The sequence below is a fragment of the Taudactylus pleione genome, unplaced genomic scaffold, assembly GCF_031769625.1.
Source record: "Taudactylus pleione unplaced genomic scaffold, aTauple2 ptg000121l, whole genome shotgun sequence".
Taxonomy (NCBI): Eukaryota; Metazoa; Chordata; class Amphibia; order Anura; family Myobatrachidae; genus Taudactylus; species Taudactylus pleione.
Genome location: NW_028284523.1, coordinates 9,582,835 through 9,600,002, shown reverse-complemented (window position 1 = coordinate 9,600,002; position 17,168 = coordinate 9,582,835). Strand labels below are relative to the sequence as shown.

General features: G+C 43.1%; 1 protein-coding gene across 1 annotated transcript in view; it reads right to left on the bottom strand.

Moving 5' to 3' along the window:
- Positions 1 to 17,168, bottom strand: part of PREX1 (phosphatidylinositol-3,4,5-trisphosphate dependent Rac exchange factor 1) — a 343,823-nt gene that overhangs the window by 178,067 nt on the left and 148,588 nt on the right. The window contains exons 5-6 of the mRNA XM_088472186.1: positions 6,513 to 6,614; positions 37 to 198 (exon numbers count right to left, since the gene is read on the bottom strand). Coding sequence (XP_088328312.1) covers positions 37 to 198; positions 6,513 to 6,614 — 264 coding nt within the window. The remainder of the gene's footprint in view (positions 1 to 36; positions 199 to 6,512; positions 6,615 to 17,168) is intronic.

Below are 17,168 nucleotides of genomic sequence, written 5' to 3'. Positions count from 1 at the left end.
TAAAATATATTTTAGTAATACATATCTTAGCATTACCTCCCATCCTTCTATGTGAGATTGCAATTGTTCCAGGGCCTCCAGTTTCTCCATCTGTCTCTTTGTCTCATTGATATTTGTACATACAGTCTTCATAGCCTGCAAGGCGCTGTTAACTGCTTGGTGGTCAGGGTGTTTAGCTGGAGTTCTCTTGGCCAGCTCCTGAGGGAAGGAAAAAGTTTTATTACCAATTTGGAAATGCTATTTTTCATGATAATTCAGCCACTGGGGGGCACTGCTGCTATGGCCAGTATCTCACCTCAGTCAGGCAATCAGTATGCCACTCCCATTAGAGTAAATAAATACAACTATGCAAATTAATTTGGTTCTGCATGCAGGACAGAATGTGTTATGGCTTCTGGGCTTCCTGTTATGACTACAAAATCATAACTCTAAAAAACATTATTCTCCTGGATTCCTGAAGAATAAATAAATATGCGCTCTGAAAACCATTTCACAGGATTTAGCATTATAATGAAAGTAGGATAAGGCTTTTGTAAGTAGAAGGAAGTGATGTACTTTTCTATCTGAAAACCATGGGAGGTGTAACTTAGGCCAGATATTTTACCTAACATGGGAGAAGAATAAGATTGGTAATAATAACCCACATACAACAAACTTCCCTGACAGTGGGACTCATTTGGGGTTACTCCAGCAATCACCAATCAGACACAGCTATCTTTACAATAGGAGCATTACTGTGAATTCATTAACGCTAACACTTCTCACTGAGCAGACGTTTATGAATAAATGAAGATGGACTCATCATACAAATGTACACTTAGAAAATAATTTAATAATACAAAAGACACATATAAAGCAGATAAAATAATTAAATACATTTCCAAGAGTTTATGAAACAGCAATTCAGCTACGAGTCTGTATGTGATGGGGTTCATTCTTCAATGCTTGCTCCCATTTTTCCAACAGAACCATCTCATGGTGGCACCAGTCACCATATGGTGTCCTTGGAGGGTTTAATGAATACGTTATCAGTAACACATACTGACTGACCAGACAGTGAGCAGCGTAACAAAGAGCTGTGATTGGTCTCTGACGGCCATGGAAAGCACACTGATGGATTTGTATAGAGTGACAAGAGTACAAGTAACTGGTATATTCAGGGTAAAAGTACCTAATTTGCACAGCATAAATGTACCCAATGTCTGTTCCTTTTAAGTGGAAAGCCATATTGCAGCTTCATTTCCAAGCAAATAGAAAATCATAAAATAGAGTCTAGAAACGGCATGAAGATATTGCAAAGTGATTACACAGTCCCCACACCACAACAATTACATTCACATACATTGGTTGTGTAGATGCTCCTGTAAGCAGATTAATAGGCATATAATACATAATGAATATAAAGTCCATTAATCACCAGCATAGTATAATGAGAAGTAACTAAAAACATGCACCCATGCTATAAAGATATAGCTATAATTCAACCCCCATGAGTAAGCTGGTGTGTGGTGAAATGTCCTACAGAGTTGTTGCACAGTTCCGGTTTGCATCTTAGCAAAACCAGCTGTAGATGTAGAAATGTACATGTAAGGGGGTGGACACTAGTGAATTTGGACATGTAAATATGCATACTGAGTAAAGTGTATATACTGCAAATTGACTGTGGGTGTGTTATGTTGATCTCCAACAGAATGGTTCTGCTCAGAGAGAAATAAAATAATACATAATAGAAATAAAAGGCAATTGCTGTTCTGCCGTTTTAAATTCAATATTTGTTTATTTTTTATTCAGAGTTTTGTTTGTGCAGCATTTAAATGTGACATCCAATGTATGATGTGTGCATCCTCTTATATTGTATAGATTTTCTCTTTGTAGACCATCCGCTTCCTCAACATCTGTTTGTAATATGGAAGCAGCATGCGCTGGCATGACATCACTGGGGAGATGAACTGTAATCTGTGACAGCTTGTGTCACTTACAGGTCAACGGCCACACAGTGAGGAGGAAACCTGACTGGCTACTGACTAGTGTACATCATCAATAGAACCGGTGTTCTGATGTAGCAGTTCCGCTTTACAGGGCTTATTTCATACAATTGTTTAATATGCAGATATGAGCTGTAAGACACAGATCTCAAATCAGATTAAAATCATGTAATTGGTTGCACGAAAATACAAGTCCAGATGACACTTAGTTACTGTATATGCAGTGTTCTCCCCAGGCTATTTTCTGCGTGCACATCGACCGGCAGAAACAGCCTGCCGCCCAACACTTTTCCCCGCCGACCCCCGCTGTGGAACACTGGCCTCTGAAGTGACCAGAGGCTGAAGAAGCCTCTGATCGCTTCAGAGGCCAGCGTTCCCAGTGATGCACTGCGCGGGTGACGTCATGACGTCACCCGCGTCGTGAGGAGCCTGCCCCGCACGCCTGCTGGATCTAGTTAGTTAGATCCAGACAGCAGGCAGCGGGAGTGGCCAGCAAGTAAAGGTAAGTGCTGGGCTGGGGCCAGGACCAGTCTGGGGGCACTATTTCAGTCTGAGGGCACTGCATAAGGGACACTATTAAACCTGGGGGCACTGCATAAGGGGCCAGCCTGGGGGCACTGCATAAGGGACGCTATTTAAGCCTGGGGGCACTGCATAAGGGGCCATCCTGGGGGCACAGCATATGGGGCCATCCTGGGGGCACAGCATATGGGACACTATTAAACCTGGGGGCACTGCATAAGGGGCCAGTCTGGGGGCACTGCATAAGGGACACTATTTAAGCCTGGGGGCACTGCATAAGGGACACTATTTAAGCCTGGGGGCACTGCATAAGGAGCTAGTCTGGGGCACTATTTAAGTCTGGGGGCACTACATAAGGGACCAGTCTGGGGGCCCTACTTCAACCAGGGAGCAATGCATAAGGGCAAAGTTAAACTACAGGGGGCAATGCATAAAGGGGAAAACTACAGGGGGCACTGTATAATGGGCACTTTTGACTGAGAGCCAGTGGGGGAGCAGCCTGAGACCTGTCGGGCTGGATTGGTAAGGGAGATACCCCTTTTCCCGGCGCGCATAATTGCGAAGGCCCCCACCCGGCTACTTTTGGATGCCACCCGGCTGGAAAAAATTTCTGGGGAGAACACTAAATATATATGTACTGTACAAAAGATAATGAAGTTTATTTAATTCATTAAATAATAAATGTAAAACAAAAGTTGCTGAAGAACATAAGTATCATAACTTAAATTAACTTTCTAAGTGGAACTAAACTGTAAAAAAAATGTTCTGTTATGGTGACAGGATAGTGACAATTCAGTCAGAGCCTGTAGGAGGCGCCATACCAACAAGGGACATTTTCAAAGATGTATGTAATGTAATCTTGTAAACACCTGTACTCTCCTCTCCTAACACCAGGCATGTGCTGGCAGAAATTCTGCATACTGCTTGGCCAGACCTTCAGAAACACGTTTAAAAGGCTGGCACTGATTGAAAGACTTTGTTGCCTCCTGTAAGAACACAGACTAAAGGAATAGAACGCTGAGCTGTAGCTTTTCCAAAGCAAATTCCAGACACCCAGAAACTATGCATATAAAAGTGATAGGAAAAGTCTTTCTACTAACAGAACACCTATACAGTCTGAAAAAGGGCATTTATTGCACTGGTTGGGATTAGATTTACAATGTGCAGGATAAACTCCAGAAAGGCTGCCCACTGCCCTAAAGAATATTGAGATCCCTCTTATAGGCTGGAGATAATTTAAATAATTATAGAACTCCACTATGCTGAAAACTGTGGTCAAACCTCTGAAAATGCAGTTTCCGGAGGTTTGACCGAAGCTACAATATGCACCAAGCGAGCTTGTTCTCGTTAAGCAACGCATTCTATAGATGGTTTGCCTAATAGAAGCCTATGGGCTTCTTATCAGAATTTTACTAGGGTCCCCGCGGCTAGAGCATGCTCTGGCCGACTGGAGGACTCCCAGGTAATAAACTCGGAAGTCCCCACACCGCAAAGGAAAAATCTTATCGGGAGAGCTGTCTTTTGCTTAAATCATCATGCATACGGCGCTATTTAATGCCTGTATGCATGCGATCAGTGGCGTGATGCATCGCATACAAAATGACGTCTCTTAGTTTTACGTTGATCAATGTGACTTTCCATGGAGCTCAGCAAGGGGTGCAAATATAGTTAATTTTATTTATTTTTTGCACGCAGAGTAAATACTGGCTGCTTTTGCCTGCAGCTTGCTAACACTGGACAGCTTTATATGTACACTGCTATATAGAGTTTGGACACACTCCTCTCACATCTAAATCTATCACATTTTAAATCTGCCCCACCTGCAGAGCAACATGGATTCGCCCTGGTGCCAGGGGCGCTTTAAAAAAGGAGGGCCTGTGTGCAGACTCAGTGCGGGCCCCTCCTCCTGTAGTTTATATGTTATATGAACTAAATTATGTATTCCTGCTGTTTGTTAAAATGTCTGTATGAGGAAAGTCAATTATGCATGGAAAGTATGAAGTACACAGCAGACTAAAACGCATAAACTGTGAATAACTGTCCTGATAGCTGTGAAGATATCCATGCCAAATCATACAGTGTATATCTATGTGTGCTAAATGTGCCCTGTAGGTTCTGGTTATTTGTCCTGAGAGCTGAACTGAGCCTAGATCCAGGTAACGGCTGTTCAACTGTGCCAATGGATGAGCACCTGAAAACACAAAGCCAGAACTACGAGAGGACTTTCACCCACAACTCCATCATCTCATCTCTCAGACCTTTAAGTTACTTATCAAACAGTAAAGACGGAGTGTTCACAGTGGATGTTTCCCACACGTAATGATAAAAAAGAAAATATTAGACAAATATCAGCGCTGATAAACACAGCTGTGCAGACTTACAGTATAAGCAAAAACAGGAATTAAAAAAAGCTGAATTTCTTCATAATGGAATGCAAACCAACCTCATTTCCTGAGGTTTATTTATAAAAACAGCAACATCGCTGATTCCTGCACACATGCAAGTTTTCATGATCTCTTTGCAGGAATAAACAGTATTCAGTGTGCAATTAAAGTGACAAGTTAGCTAGGGAAAGGACATGATCATTACTCCTTGCATTTATATAGACGTGTATCCGTGTCTTGCTCTGACCCACCACTGAGTTACCAGTGGCTCATAGGTCGGGAGGTAATTATTTATCCAACAGTCACAATGTCGACAATCACATTGCCGAGCACAGTATGCCAACATGGTACTAATGTTAGTTAAAGCATTGTAATTGGGTCAGCACTATAACTGTGTTACCATCATATTTAAAGTTACACTGCCGATATGGTTACAATTTTTTAACTAACATTAGTACCATGTTGGCATATTGTACTCGATGTTATGTTGCCGATCGTCAACACTGTGAATGTCAGCAAAACATACCAAAGCCTACAGGTGACCTGAGAATGTCTCACATGGATACCTGACTGGAGAAGATAGGGAAGGACAGGCAAGAACACATGAGGAAAGTGCTTGCACCCTCCTCAGATGTCATAATTATTCTTCAAACAGCTTCATATGATCAATTTAATCCTCTGTGAGCTACAGATCAGTCAATAACTGCTGGCCACTTGTTCCATTCTGGAGCAGTACCAGAATAATAGTAGATTCACATCCTCACCAACTCTGTTAATCCATACGTGTCACAGGATGAAGAATGGTTTTTGCAGACTTCAAGGACCAAAAACTGGGCCTGACCTGGGAAGCCTTTCCCAGCCAAATCAAACAAGCTCTCCAAAGACCACGCAGTCAAACAAGCACACAAATAGGAAACTCTGTAACAAGAACAAACCTTAATAACCTCATGGCTCTTATTCCAGCCTAAGAACTATGTGGCCCCTATATTGATATGTTTTCTCTACAATATCATATTCCTCATCCTGAAACAGTCACAAGCAGATGCACAAAACTTGCTTCATATCTTCTGATTAGGTGTTGGGACAAATAGTTTTTGAATCTGACTTCTAACCTCAAGTTTTACCAATCACCTGACAACTTCTTTGCAAACTCCATACTCTGAAAAATATCAGATCAACAATCAGCATTCTCATAACCATTGGTTTAACTTGTCTTGGGATTTAGGGTTGTCTTTTTATAATATTGTTAGCACTTTCTGGTTTGTAAAGGACAGTAACATAACGCTACTGGGCAGCTGGCAGTTCATGTTAAACATACACAATGCTCCACAAGAGGTTTGTGACCCTTAAATAGTAATGTACAGGGTATGAGAGCACTGATCTAGTTTATGAAACATTTCAGTGTCTGCCTGAGACAAGTATATGTACAGGTCAGAGGGCACAGTGACAGCATTGCAAGGTCATGTATGAGCATACTACTGCTATAGCACCCATTCACAGCTCACATAACCAGGATGAGACCTCAGCAGTTGCGTACTCTTCATGAGTTTTAAAGAAGTTAGTCAATTCAAAGGCATAGAAAGTGGAAGGAAACAAACTGGGGAATTTGTTGTAAAAATACCTTGAGGAGAAGCGGATACTTGCAGATTCTCTGAATCGGACTCAGCAGATAGCCCTCGAGAGGGATGTCTGTCGTCTTCCTCCCACCAAGCAGCATGCAGCTCTGGAATTATACAATATAGCAATGTGACACTATTATACTGTCCTGAATCAGAGTAACATTATTGTTGCTATTAACACAACAGGGTGAAATCAATAAAATATGTGGGTACAATATTTGGGGAAAAATAACTACGTATAATTTGAGGGAAATAATTTTGACATTAATAGCTTATTTGAAAACAAAAACAAAAAAAAAAAAACCCCATAATATCTTTATATAAAAAAAGAAGTTAAGTATTCAGCATTCCCAGTTTATGTAGAACATAGGCGAATTGACCGATTACTGAAGAATCGGCCGATGACTGTTGTCAGCCCATGGGTAAAGGGGCAGGCCAGATCTCCTCAACATCCACCGCCCTCATAAAAGGTGAAATTAGAATATGAAAAAGTTACAGGAGTTTGACAGACCTGTCTGAGTGCTTACACTCAGATATACAGCAAATTTAAATAAAATGCCAAATATCTCGAGTTCTGTGAAGGTTCGGTAACTCTACATATATATTTGTGAGCGTTAAGAACGCTTTTTAAAATTGGATCATATTGTACAGGTATTACTAAGTTAGCATCTCTATGAAACAAAAAATTAGCTCTCAGTACCTTCTTTAATGTAAGTGGAATGCTTATTACGTTTGGAAAAAAACAAATCATCTAAAATCTGAACTAAGTTTTGTTCTGTCCAAAGGTTGTTTATTGTGCACCGACGTTTAGAGCAACACGTGAAACATTTGTCAGAAAAAAAGTATAATACCTCTGTGTTTACGTGAGGAAAACAAGACTGAATGATATGCTGGAGATTTTATTCTGCCAATAAATACACCCCCATAGCAGCAATGATGAGAAACACATGGATCTCATTTAGATTTAAGACAAACTATTTTAAGAAGTGAATCGTAATCTCAACTAACCATCTAGTAAAGTATTAAAATGTGACTTTGATAAAGCTTCACTTGTGAAAGTGATATAACAGAAGCCATCTACTGATATGTGAACACTGTCCTCATTAACTAATCAATACCCAGAGTCCTTTGCAACAGTCCTGGATCTTCTCTGGCGAATGCTCTATATAATAATGTCAAATATTTATTACCAATTAATGCCAATGAGATTCAATAACAGCTGACACCTGGAACCCATGTTTTATGTGGTAATTAGGGGAAAAGGGTAAAGCTGTTACAATAACAGCTCCTGACAGTTCCATATTATTAATTAAGTGAAAAAGCATGGTTTGCAAAGTTCTACTTAAGATGTTTAAAAAAAAAGCTCTAATTTGAAGAAACGTTCTCATAACTTGCTGCAAGGTCAAGAAAGACATCTAATATTCTACCAAACAATTTGATCACGAACGTCCACGGTTTACAAGAATCAGTAAATTTATTAACTCTGAATAGGAAAATGAAAGAAAAGAAAAGGGTATGGCAAGGAATATTTAAAAAGCAAAGGCCACAGCAAACACTATCCAACTACAATGGAGTAACGACATCACTAAAGTCAAACTAAGCCAATATCACCACATGATACTAGATTTTACAAGAATAATAATGGATCTCTCTCTTTTTAATTTTCTGTAGAACCCTTGGTAACATGGTTATTGGAGGAATCACCATTGCATCTACCAAGCTTGATACAAGAGCCCCTGTCCTGCACACAGAAAGTCTTTATTTTGTAGTTCAACCTGGACGATATCATGTTGATCTCGGATTTTCCCCACCTGTCTACCAAATCCTGAAATATCTCCGGATGCAGATAGATCCCGTCTGCTGAGATAGTTTGCTTCCCAGTTTTCTACTCCTGGGTTAAAATTGCGGTGAGACCCTGAAGATTTCCCTCAGCCCACTTCATGATGCTGGCCGTCTCCTTCATGGCACAAGCATTGCTTTCGCCTCACTGATGTTTCGGGTAGGCTACAACTGTGAAATTGTCAACTGTACCTTTAACGCTCTACTCCTTAGAAATCTTCCAGCCTTAATTACGCTTTTGAATACTGCCTGCAGTTCAAACACATTTATAGGAAGTAAAGCCTCTTCTTGAGTCCAGTATCCCTGGAACTGAGACTGACTGATCACAGCCCCCAAGCCCCTGAGGCTGGATCTGGGGTCACCAGTAACCAATCCAAATGGCAAATGCTTGACCGAGATTGCTGTTTAACACGTACCAGAGAAGGGATTGGCAGACTTGTGGGGACAGTCTGATGAACTGGGATGCTAGATAAAGATGGACTGGACCATCTTCACTAGCACTCTCATGCAGAGAAGTACTCAGACTAATCTCTTTCCCAATAGAGATCCTGATTAATGACTGTAAGAAAAGAATCTTGTTCTACCGGATCAACACCCGTCATTGCTTGGTGTCGAACAACATCCCTAGAAACGAACTCCACTGCGCTGGAATGAAACTGGACTTGGTGAAGTTGATTATCCACTCATGAGACTACAGAATCCCTGCTGCCTGTCTTACATGACCTAGTAAAATCTACACAGAAATTGCTTTCATAATAAGATTATCTAGCTAGGGGATGATATTCACCCCTATTGTCTTGTGATGTACAGATATAACCTCCTTCACCTTTGTAAACACTATTGGTGCTATCGCAATGCCAAAAGAAATGGCTCTGAACTGAATGTGTTGAGAAGGTAGTGTGAACCTTAGAAGGAACTACTGTTTATCCAAATAGGAACACGTAAATAAATAGGCATCCTTGATGTCTATTAACACCATCAATTTGTTTACCTGAAAGGGAACATTCAGCAATCTTAAATTGAGGATGTGACGGAAAGACTTGTGGTTTCGGAACCACAAATAGGTTGGAATAATAATAACTGGAACAGGCGCAATTGCTGCTGCTGGGAGCAAAACCTGAATAGCTGCCTCTAGACCAGTGGTTCTCAAACTCGGTCCTCAGGACCTCACACAGGTCACGTTTTCCAGGTCACCTAGCAGGTGCACAGGTGTGTTCATTACTCACTGACACATTTTAAAAGAGCAACAGGTGGAGATAATTATTTCACTTGTTATTCTATGAGGAGACCTGCAAAACATGCACTGTTTGGGGTCCTGAGGACTGAGTTTGAGAACCTGTGCTCTAGACCCTCATGCTTCAGGAAGACAGAACTGTTAAAAATAATTTTCTTGAGACTGGATCAGTTAGGTCTATGATGTACTCCCTCACTAAAGCATCTGGCGTAGATTTAAACTATTTATTCCTGAACTGCAATATTTGTGCACACACTACAGATGTCACTAATTGGGCGTCCTGACCATCATGTTGGCTATTAGTTGGGCAGTATAGCACCTGCTTTGGTGGCCAAGCCTTCTTATCTATGACCACCTCAGAAAGATGAGGAATGACCTTGAGTAAGAGCCTAGCCCCTACCTGTTCCCATGGGTATGAAGGAATAAAAGACATATCTTTTTGTCTTGGAGTGGATGAGGAAAGTACCAAACTCTTACCTCCTGTAGCAAAGGAAATTATTTTGCCTATTTCATGCCCAAATTATACTTCCCCTATAAAAGGAAGACTCTAGTGTTTTTAGACTGTGCTACCACCAGACATGAACAAAGCCCATATCTGAAATTTGAGCCTGAACCAACCCAGGGCCATATTCAATTTGAGGCGAAAAGTCAGAGGTTGGCCTTTTTGCCATCATCGCCGTTTTTCCTGGGCTAAAGTATCGGGAACGTGCCCGCTTTATCCCTGTATTCAATTAGGATCTGACGAAAACGGGACCTGTCGGAAAGGTAAGTATCGAAAAGTCCTGGGAATTTTTGGGAAATCATCCTGGCACCCAACTAAAGATGGTCTGACATAGGGGATCACTATGGGTACCCCCGATTTGGCCTGCTGAAGGTAGTCGGGGTTTTTAAATAGCTGCGGCAGGTGCATAAATGTGCTTGTGAAGAAGTGATGAAGAATAGCACTTAGCTTTTTTTTGTTGCCTAAAAAAACTACTTACATCAAATTTGGGGTACATGAAAATGGGTGTAAGCATATTTTTAAGTCCCTTAAGTGATTTTTGAAAATTCTTCAAAAACTGTGTTCACCAATATATTTGTTTTCCGCCCCCAGAATTAAAGTACATTTAGAAGACACTCCCAGGTCTGCAGGCTATTTTTTTTAAGCCTGCACCCCTAAAACCCAATTCTGCACTTTTTTTCGCCATGTATAACATGGTGAAAACTTCTCCCCGTTTTTTAACAAAGACTTTTCGCAACTGCGAAAAGTCTTTGTAATTTAATATGGGGATAAGTTAAACAGGCGAAAATGACGTCATTGGCGATAAATTATCGCCGATAACCTGTTTTCGCAGAATAACTGAATAATAATGATAATCTGAAGCGTCTCTGACATGCTTTACTAATGAAAGTAAATCACCCTCTAGAATTCCCAGACTGGAGACCTTCCTCAAGTTGATTTGCCCATCGTTCCACTGACTTATTAATCCAGGCAGAAGCCTATATAGATCTCAATGAAACTCCACTGTTTTAAGGATATATTTTAAAGTTAAATTTTCTTATGTGTGCTATCTCTTAAAGATGCACCCGATGGAAATGGTATAGTTGTTACTTTTGATAATCTGATGATAGGGGTATCTAAATTCATTGACAATATACACTTATCCCTATCAGGCCATTTAAGGCAGGCTTCTCCTGCAGAAAGCATGTCCATAAGAGTGAGAACAGATAAACTTTCTTCCTGGTCCCAGCAATGGAAAACAATTTGCATCTATCAAGACTGCCCCCTGTTCAAACTTTGCTGCCTAGCAATACCACTCCCAAAGGAGTTGCCATCTAACTTTCTTCTCCACCACCTTCTGGTTCCACACATCCCTAAGATCAGAAGGGAAGAGCGAATTTTAGACGTCAGTTTCCTGCTACCACTAATCCAGAGTGTGGCTGTAGTTTCCGCTGCTTTCAGCGGGTAGGCGCTGGGGAACCGAGCGTTTTTCTTTGGGTAGCGTTTTGGGACCCCGCCGCAAATGTCCCTCAATAAAAATGGGATGCCGGTCATGGGAGAAGGTGCGCTTCTCCTAACATCCTGTCTCATGAACCCCCGTGCATGTGAAATGCTACGTTTTTGTCAGCAGCTATGATACTGTAACATAGTATTGTGCATGCAGATACACCCACAGTCGCATATCATTTTAATCAGCAGAAGCTGCTTGTGCATCCTATTTGCTTCACTTTGAGTATAAGACGCATTTGATGTTAAAAAGTCGCATGAAAAGATGCTTGGCGCTACTGGGTCTCGGTAAGATGTATGTGGGTACATCTGTAGAAAGGGGAAGGTGCCTAAAAGCGCCTAACTTTAAAAGTGCCCAGACAACTCTCTACACTCATTATACCACAATGTTCCCAGTAGTGCAAGAGAAAAAATAAATTTTTAAATCATCAATTATCATGACAGGGTACTTACCTTCAGCTATTGGGATTTCGACCCGCCAGGCTGCTGCTGTCGGTATTTGATCCGGCAGCTAAACAACCGCCGGCATTACATACCGATTCCGCTGTGTACATGACAGCCCAGACTTGGCCTTCTCTTTCAGAATTATGCACAGTTTTCTAAAAAAATCTCACACAATGTAGTGTAAACATTACCCTTCCCGGCGCTGTTAACTAAACACAATATAATTGATACATGCTGCAGATAACTTGGGTCTAGATAGGACCCTGAATAAATTACAAAAGGAAAAAAAGGCTACTAAATAGTTACTGCGCTGGTAATCAATTCTTTATTCTTATTCAAATGTAATAAATTGATCAAGGTTTTCTCTCTATTAATACACAGGAGGCTTCTTCGATTATACCAAAACTTCAAAATATATTAGATTTAAGGAAAATAATGAAACAATAAAACTACACATATAGTGGGGCAAAAAAGTATTAGGACAGCCACCGATTGTGCAAGTTTGTTGCACTTTAAAAGATGAGAGAGGTCTGTAATTTCTATCATAGGTACACTTTAACTGTGAGAGACAGAATCAGAAAAATTCCGGAAATCACATTGTATGATTTTTAAACAATTTATTTGTATATTCTTGCGGAAAATAAATATTTGGACACCTACCGACCAGCAAAAATTCTGGCTTTCACAGACCTGTTACTACTTCTTTAGGAAGGTCATCTATCCTCCACTCGTTACCTGTATTAATGGCACCTGTTTGAACTGGTTAACTGTATAAAAGACACTTGTCCAAACCCTCAAACAGTCAGACTGCAACCTCTCCACCATGGCCAAGACCTCAACTGTTGGCGCAATTATTAAACAATGGAAGAAATACAAGATCACTGACAATCTCCCTCGACCAGGGGCTCCATGCAAGATCTCACCTCGTGGGGTATCCATGATCTTGAGAACGCTGAGGGATCAGCCCAGAATTACACGGGGGGACCTGGTCAATGACCTCAAGAGAGCTGGGACCACAGTCACAAAGGTTACCATTAGTAACACACTACGTCATCATGGATTCAAATCCTGCAGCACCAGAAAGGTCCCCCTGCTTAAGCAAGGCACTTGTCCAGGCCTGTCTAAAGTTTGCCCGTGACCATCTGGATGATCCAGAGGAGGATTGGGAGAATGTCATGTGGTCAGATAAGACCAAAATAAAACTTTTTGGTATAAACTCCACACGCCGTGTTTGGAGGGAGAAGAATGATGAATGGCATCCCAAAAATACCATACCCCCTGTGAAGCATGGTGGTGGAAACATCATGCTTTGGGGATGCTTTTCTGCAAAGGGGACAGGACGACTGATCCGTATCACAGAGAGGATGAAATGGGACATGTATCATGACATTTTGGGGAAAAACATCCTTCCCTCAGAGCATTGAAGATGCAACGTGGCTGGGTCTTCCAGCATGACAATTACCAAAAACACACCGCCCGGTCAACTAAGAAGTGGCTCCGTAAGAAGCATTTCAAGGTCCTGGATTTGCCTAGCCAGTCTCCAGACCTCAACCAATTAGAAAATCTGTGAAGGGAGTTGAAAGTCCGTTGTTGCCCGGCGACAGCCCAAAACATGACACATCTAGAGAAGATATGCATCGAAGAGTGGGCCAAAATACCTGCTGCAGTGTGTGCAAACCTGGTCAAGAACTATAGGAAAAGTTTGACTTCTGTAATTGCCAACCAAGGTTACTTTACAAAGTATTGAGTTTAACTTTTTGATTGTCCAAATATTTTTTTCCCGAAAGAATATACAAATAAATTGTTTAAAAATCATACAATGTGATTTCCGGAATTTTTTGTTCTGATTCTGTCTCTCACAATTAAACTGTACCTATGATGGAAATTACAGACCTCTCTCGTCTTTTAAAGTGCAACAACTTGCACAATGGGTGGCTGTCCAAATACTTTTTTGCCCCACTGTATATAGCAGCAATCTTCATATATACCACAAAATTAATGGTTAAAATCTATTCACATACAGTATATACCAATAACGTTTTAAACATATAGGATATTATAGACATAAAAAAACCATTTCACATGAAAAAAAATCACAGGTAAAAATTCCTTAAACTATGCTTAGTGATTGGATATAAAGTATCACAGTCTACTCAATAAGATACAAAGTTGTTTGCAAATAAATACACAGTTTGTTGCAAACTGTAACTGTGTAGCCAATGTCAATCCAGTGTTCTAATAAGGCATAGCAAACACATTACTGACACGCTGATCGCTAGAAATTGCAATGTTTATGTAACTACTAGTATTACCATATACAAGCAGTCTCTGCTTAGATCTGGATTCCCCACTCATACATCAGCCAATAAATAATATGAGATATGGTAAGAACTTACCCTTGTTATCTCTATTTCTACGAAGTCCATAGGGTTCCACAGGATACCTTGGGGTATAGGTGTGACGTCAGTCGCAGGGCACCAAAGAGTTAAGCTTTCAGCCTCCCAGGATGCACTAGGTCCCCCTCCTATACCCCGCCCCCGGGCCAAGGCACCTCAGTTAGTTACCAAGCCATAGGCCGGAGGAGGAGAAGGAAGAGAGAGAACAAAGATCTGGACACATACAAGAATCACATTCTCACCAGAGGGAGACGGAAAACCGGTGACCAGAGCAAAGCCCATCTGCAGCACAGGTGCGACAGGGCGGGAGTCCTGTGGAACCCTATGGACTTCGTAGAAATAGAGATAACAAGGGTAAGTTCTTACCATATCTCATATTTTCTACTTCAGGGTCCATAGGGTATCCACAGGATACCTTGGGGATGTCCCAAAGCAGTATCCTTTAAGGGTGGGGACGCTCCTGTGCAGAAAGGAGAATCCGCCGCCCGAAGGAAGCATCCTGAGAGGCGAAGGTGTCAAACCTGTAATACCTCACGAAGGTATGGACAGAAGACCACGTAGCAGCCTTGCAGATCTGAACTGCCGAGGCACCACGTCGAGCTACCCACGAAGGACCCACAGACCTAGTGGAATGAGCCTTCAGAGAAGGAGGGACCGGTAGGCCTTCATGAATATAAGCTTCAGAAATAGCCATACGGATCCAGGCTGCCAAAGTTTGCTTTGAAGCAGGCCAACCCTTTTTACAGAAGCCATAGAGGACAACAAAGCGTCCGACTTCCTAAACGAAGAAGTGCGGTCAACATAAGTCCTTAAGGCCCGCACAACATCCAAAGAGGCCTCACCCACGGAAAGACCCGGTGAGTTAAAGGCCGGAACAACTATTTCCTCGTTAACATGAAACTGGGAAACAACTTTGGGAAGAAACTCGGGCCGAGTGCGGAGCACTGCCCTGTTCCCATGAAAAACCAAGAAAGGGGGTCTACAAGAAAGAGCCCCTAACTCAGAAACACGTCTGGCTGAAGCAACGGCCAGAAGGAAAACAGTCTTAGCTGTTAGCCATTTAATATCCACTGAGCCCAGTGGTTCAAACGGCGGTCCTTGGAGAGCCCTCAGGACCACAGCCAAATCCCAAGGCGCCACAGGTGGAACAAAGGGCGGCTGAATACGGAGAACACCTTGCATAAAGGTGCGCACATCCGGGATTGTAGCAATCCTACGGTGAAACCAGACAGATAGGGCCGAAACCTGTACCTTCAAAGAAGCAAGGCGAAGCCCATGATCTAGTCCCGCTTGCAGGAAGGTGAGAATCCGAGACAGACGAAACTCCCGCGGTGCATAACCTCTCGGTCGACACCACTGGAAGAACGTATGCCACACGCGATGGTATATCCTCGCGGAAGACGGTTTCCGAGCTCGTAACATGGTATGCACCACAGAGCTGGAAAACACCCGGGACCTCAGCATGGCCGTCTCAACAGCCACGCCGCCAAAGACAGCCGAGTCAGGTCCGGGTGAAGACAAGGACCCTGAGACAGAAGGTCCGGTCGTAGCGGCAACCGCAGAGGACTGTCCACAGACAGACCCTGAAGGTCTGAGAACCAGTGCCGTCTGGGTCACGCGGGAGCTATCAACAGGAGCGTCCCTCCTTCCTGTTTGAATTTCCGGATTACCCGTGGAAGAAGGGAGACCGGAGGGAACAGGTATGCGAACCTGAACGTCCACCGGACGGACAGAGCATCCACCAGAGACGCCCCTTCGTCTCTTGTGCGAGACCCGTACACCGGCAACTTGTTGTTGTGCCGGGACGCCATGAGGTCGATTTCTGGAAGACCCCACCTGTCCACCAGTAGTTGAAAAACGTCCGGGTGCAGGGACCATTCCCCTGGATGAACGTCCTGGTGACTTAGAAAGTCCGCCTCCCAATTTAGCACTCCCGGGATGAAGACCGCTGATATGGCCGGAAGATTGCGCTCCGCCCAAACCAGGATCCGAGAGACCTCTACGAGAGCCGCCCGACTGCGAGTTCCTCCTTGCCTGTTTATGTAGGCCACGGTGGTAGCATTGTCCGACTGGACCTGCACCGGGTGACCCCGGAGAAACCGCTGTGCCTGCTGGAGAGCATTGAAGACCGCACGGAGTTCCAAGATATTTATTGGAAGCTTCGCTTCTGTCGGCGTCCACCTGCCCTGGAACAAGTGTGGACCCGAAACTGCTCCCCAGCCCCGAAGACTGGCGTCCGTTGTCAACAGGACCCAATTTGGAACCCAGAACGGACGTCCCTTGTTGAGGTGGGTCGTCTTTAACCACCACGCAAGGGACAGGCGAACCTCCGGGGTGAGCACAATCGTCTGGAACTTCAGAGACTGAGGCAGCCCGTTCCACTTGGACAGGATCAGGTGCTGCAGAGGTCTGGAGTGAAACTGGGCGTATTCCACCATGTCGAACACCGACACCAAGGAGCCCAGTAACCTCATCGCCGAGTGTAAGGACACCCGGCGGCTGTGCAGACAACTGCGCACCCTTGACTGTAAAGCAGAGATCTTGTCCTCCGTCACGAAGATCCTTTGCTGTCCCGAGTCCAATAAGGCTCCAAGATGCAGAATCCTCCGAGACGGGATTAGAGTGGACTTCTGCCAGTTGATTAGCCAGCCGTGCCGTTGCAGCAGTGCAATGGTCAGGTCCAAGTGGTGTAACAGGAGCTCTGGAGATCCTGCCACCAATAACAGGTCGTCCAAGTACGGCAACATGCGGACTCCTT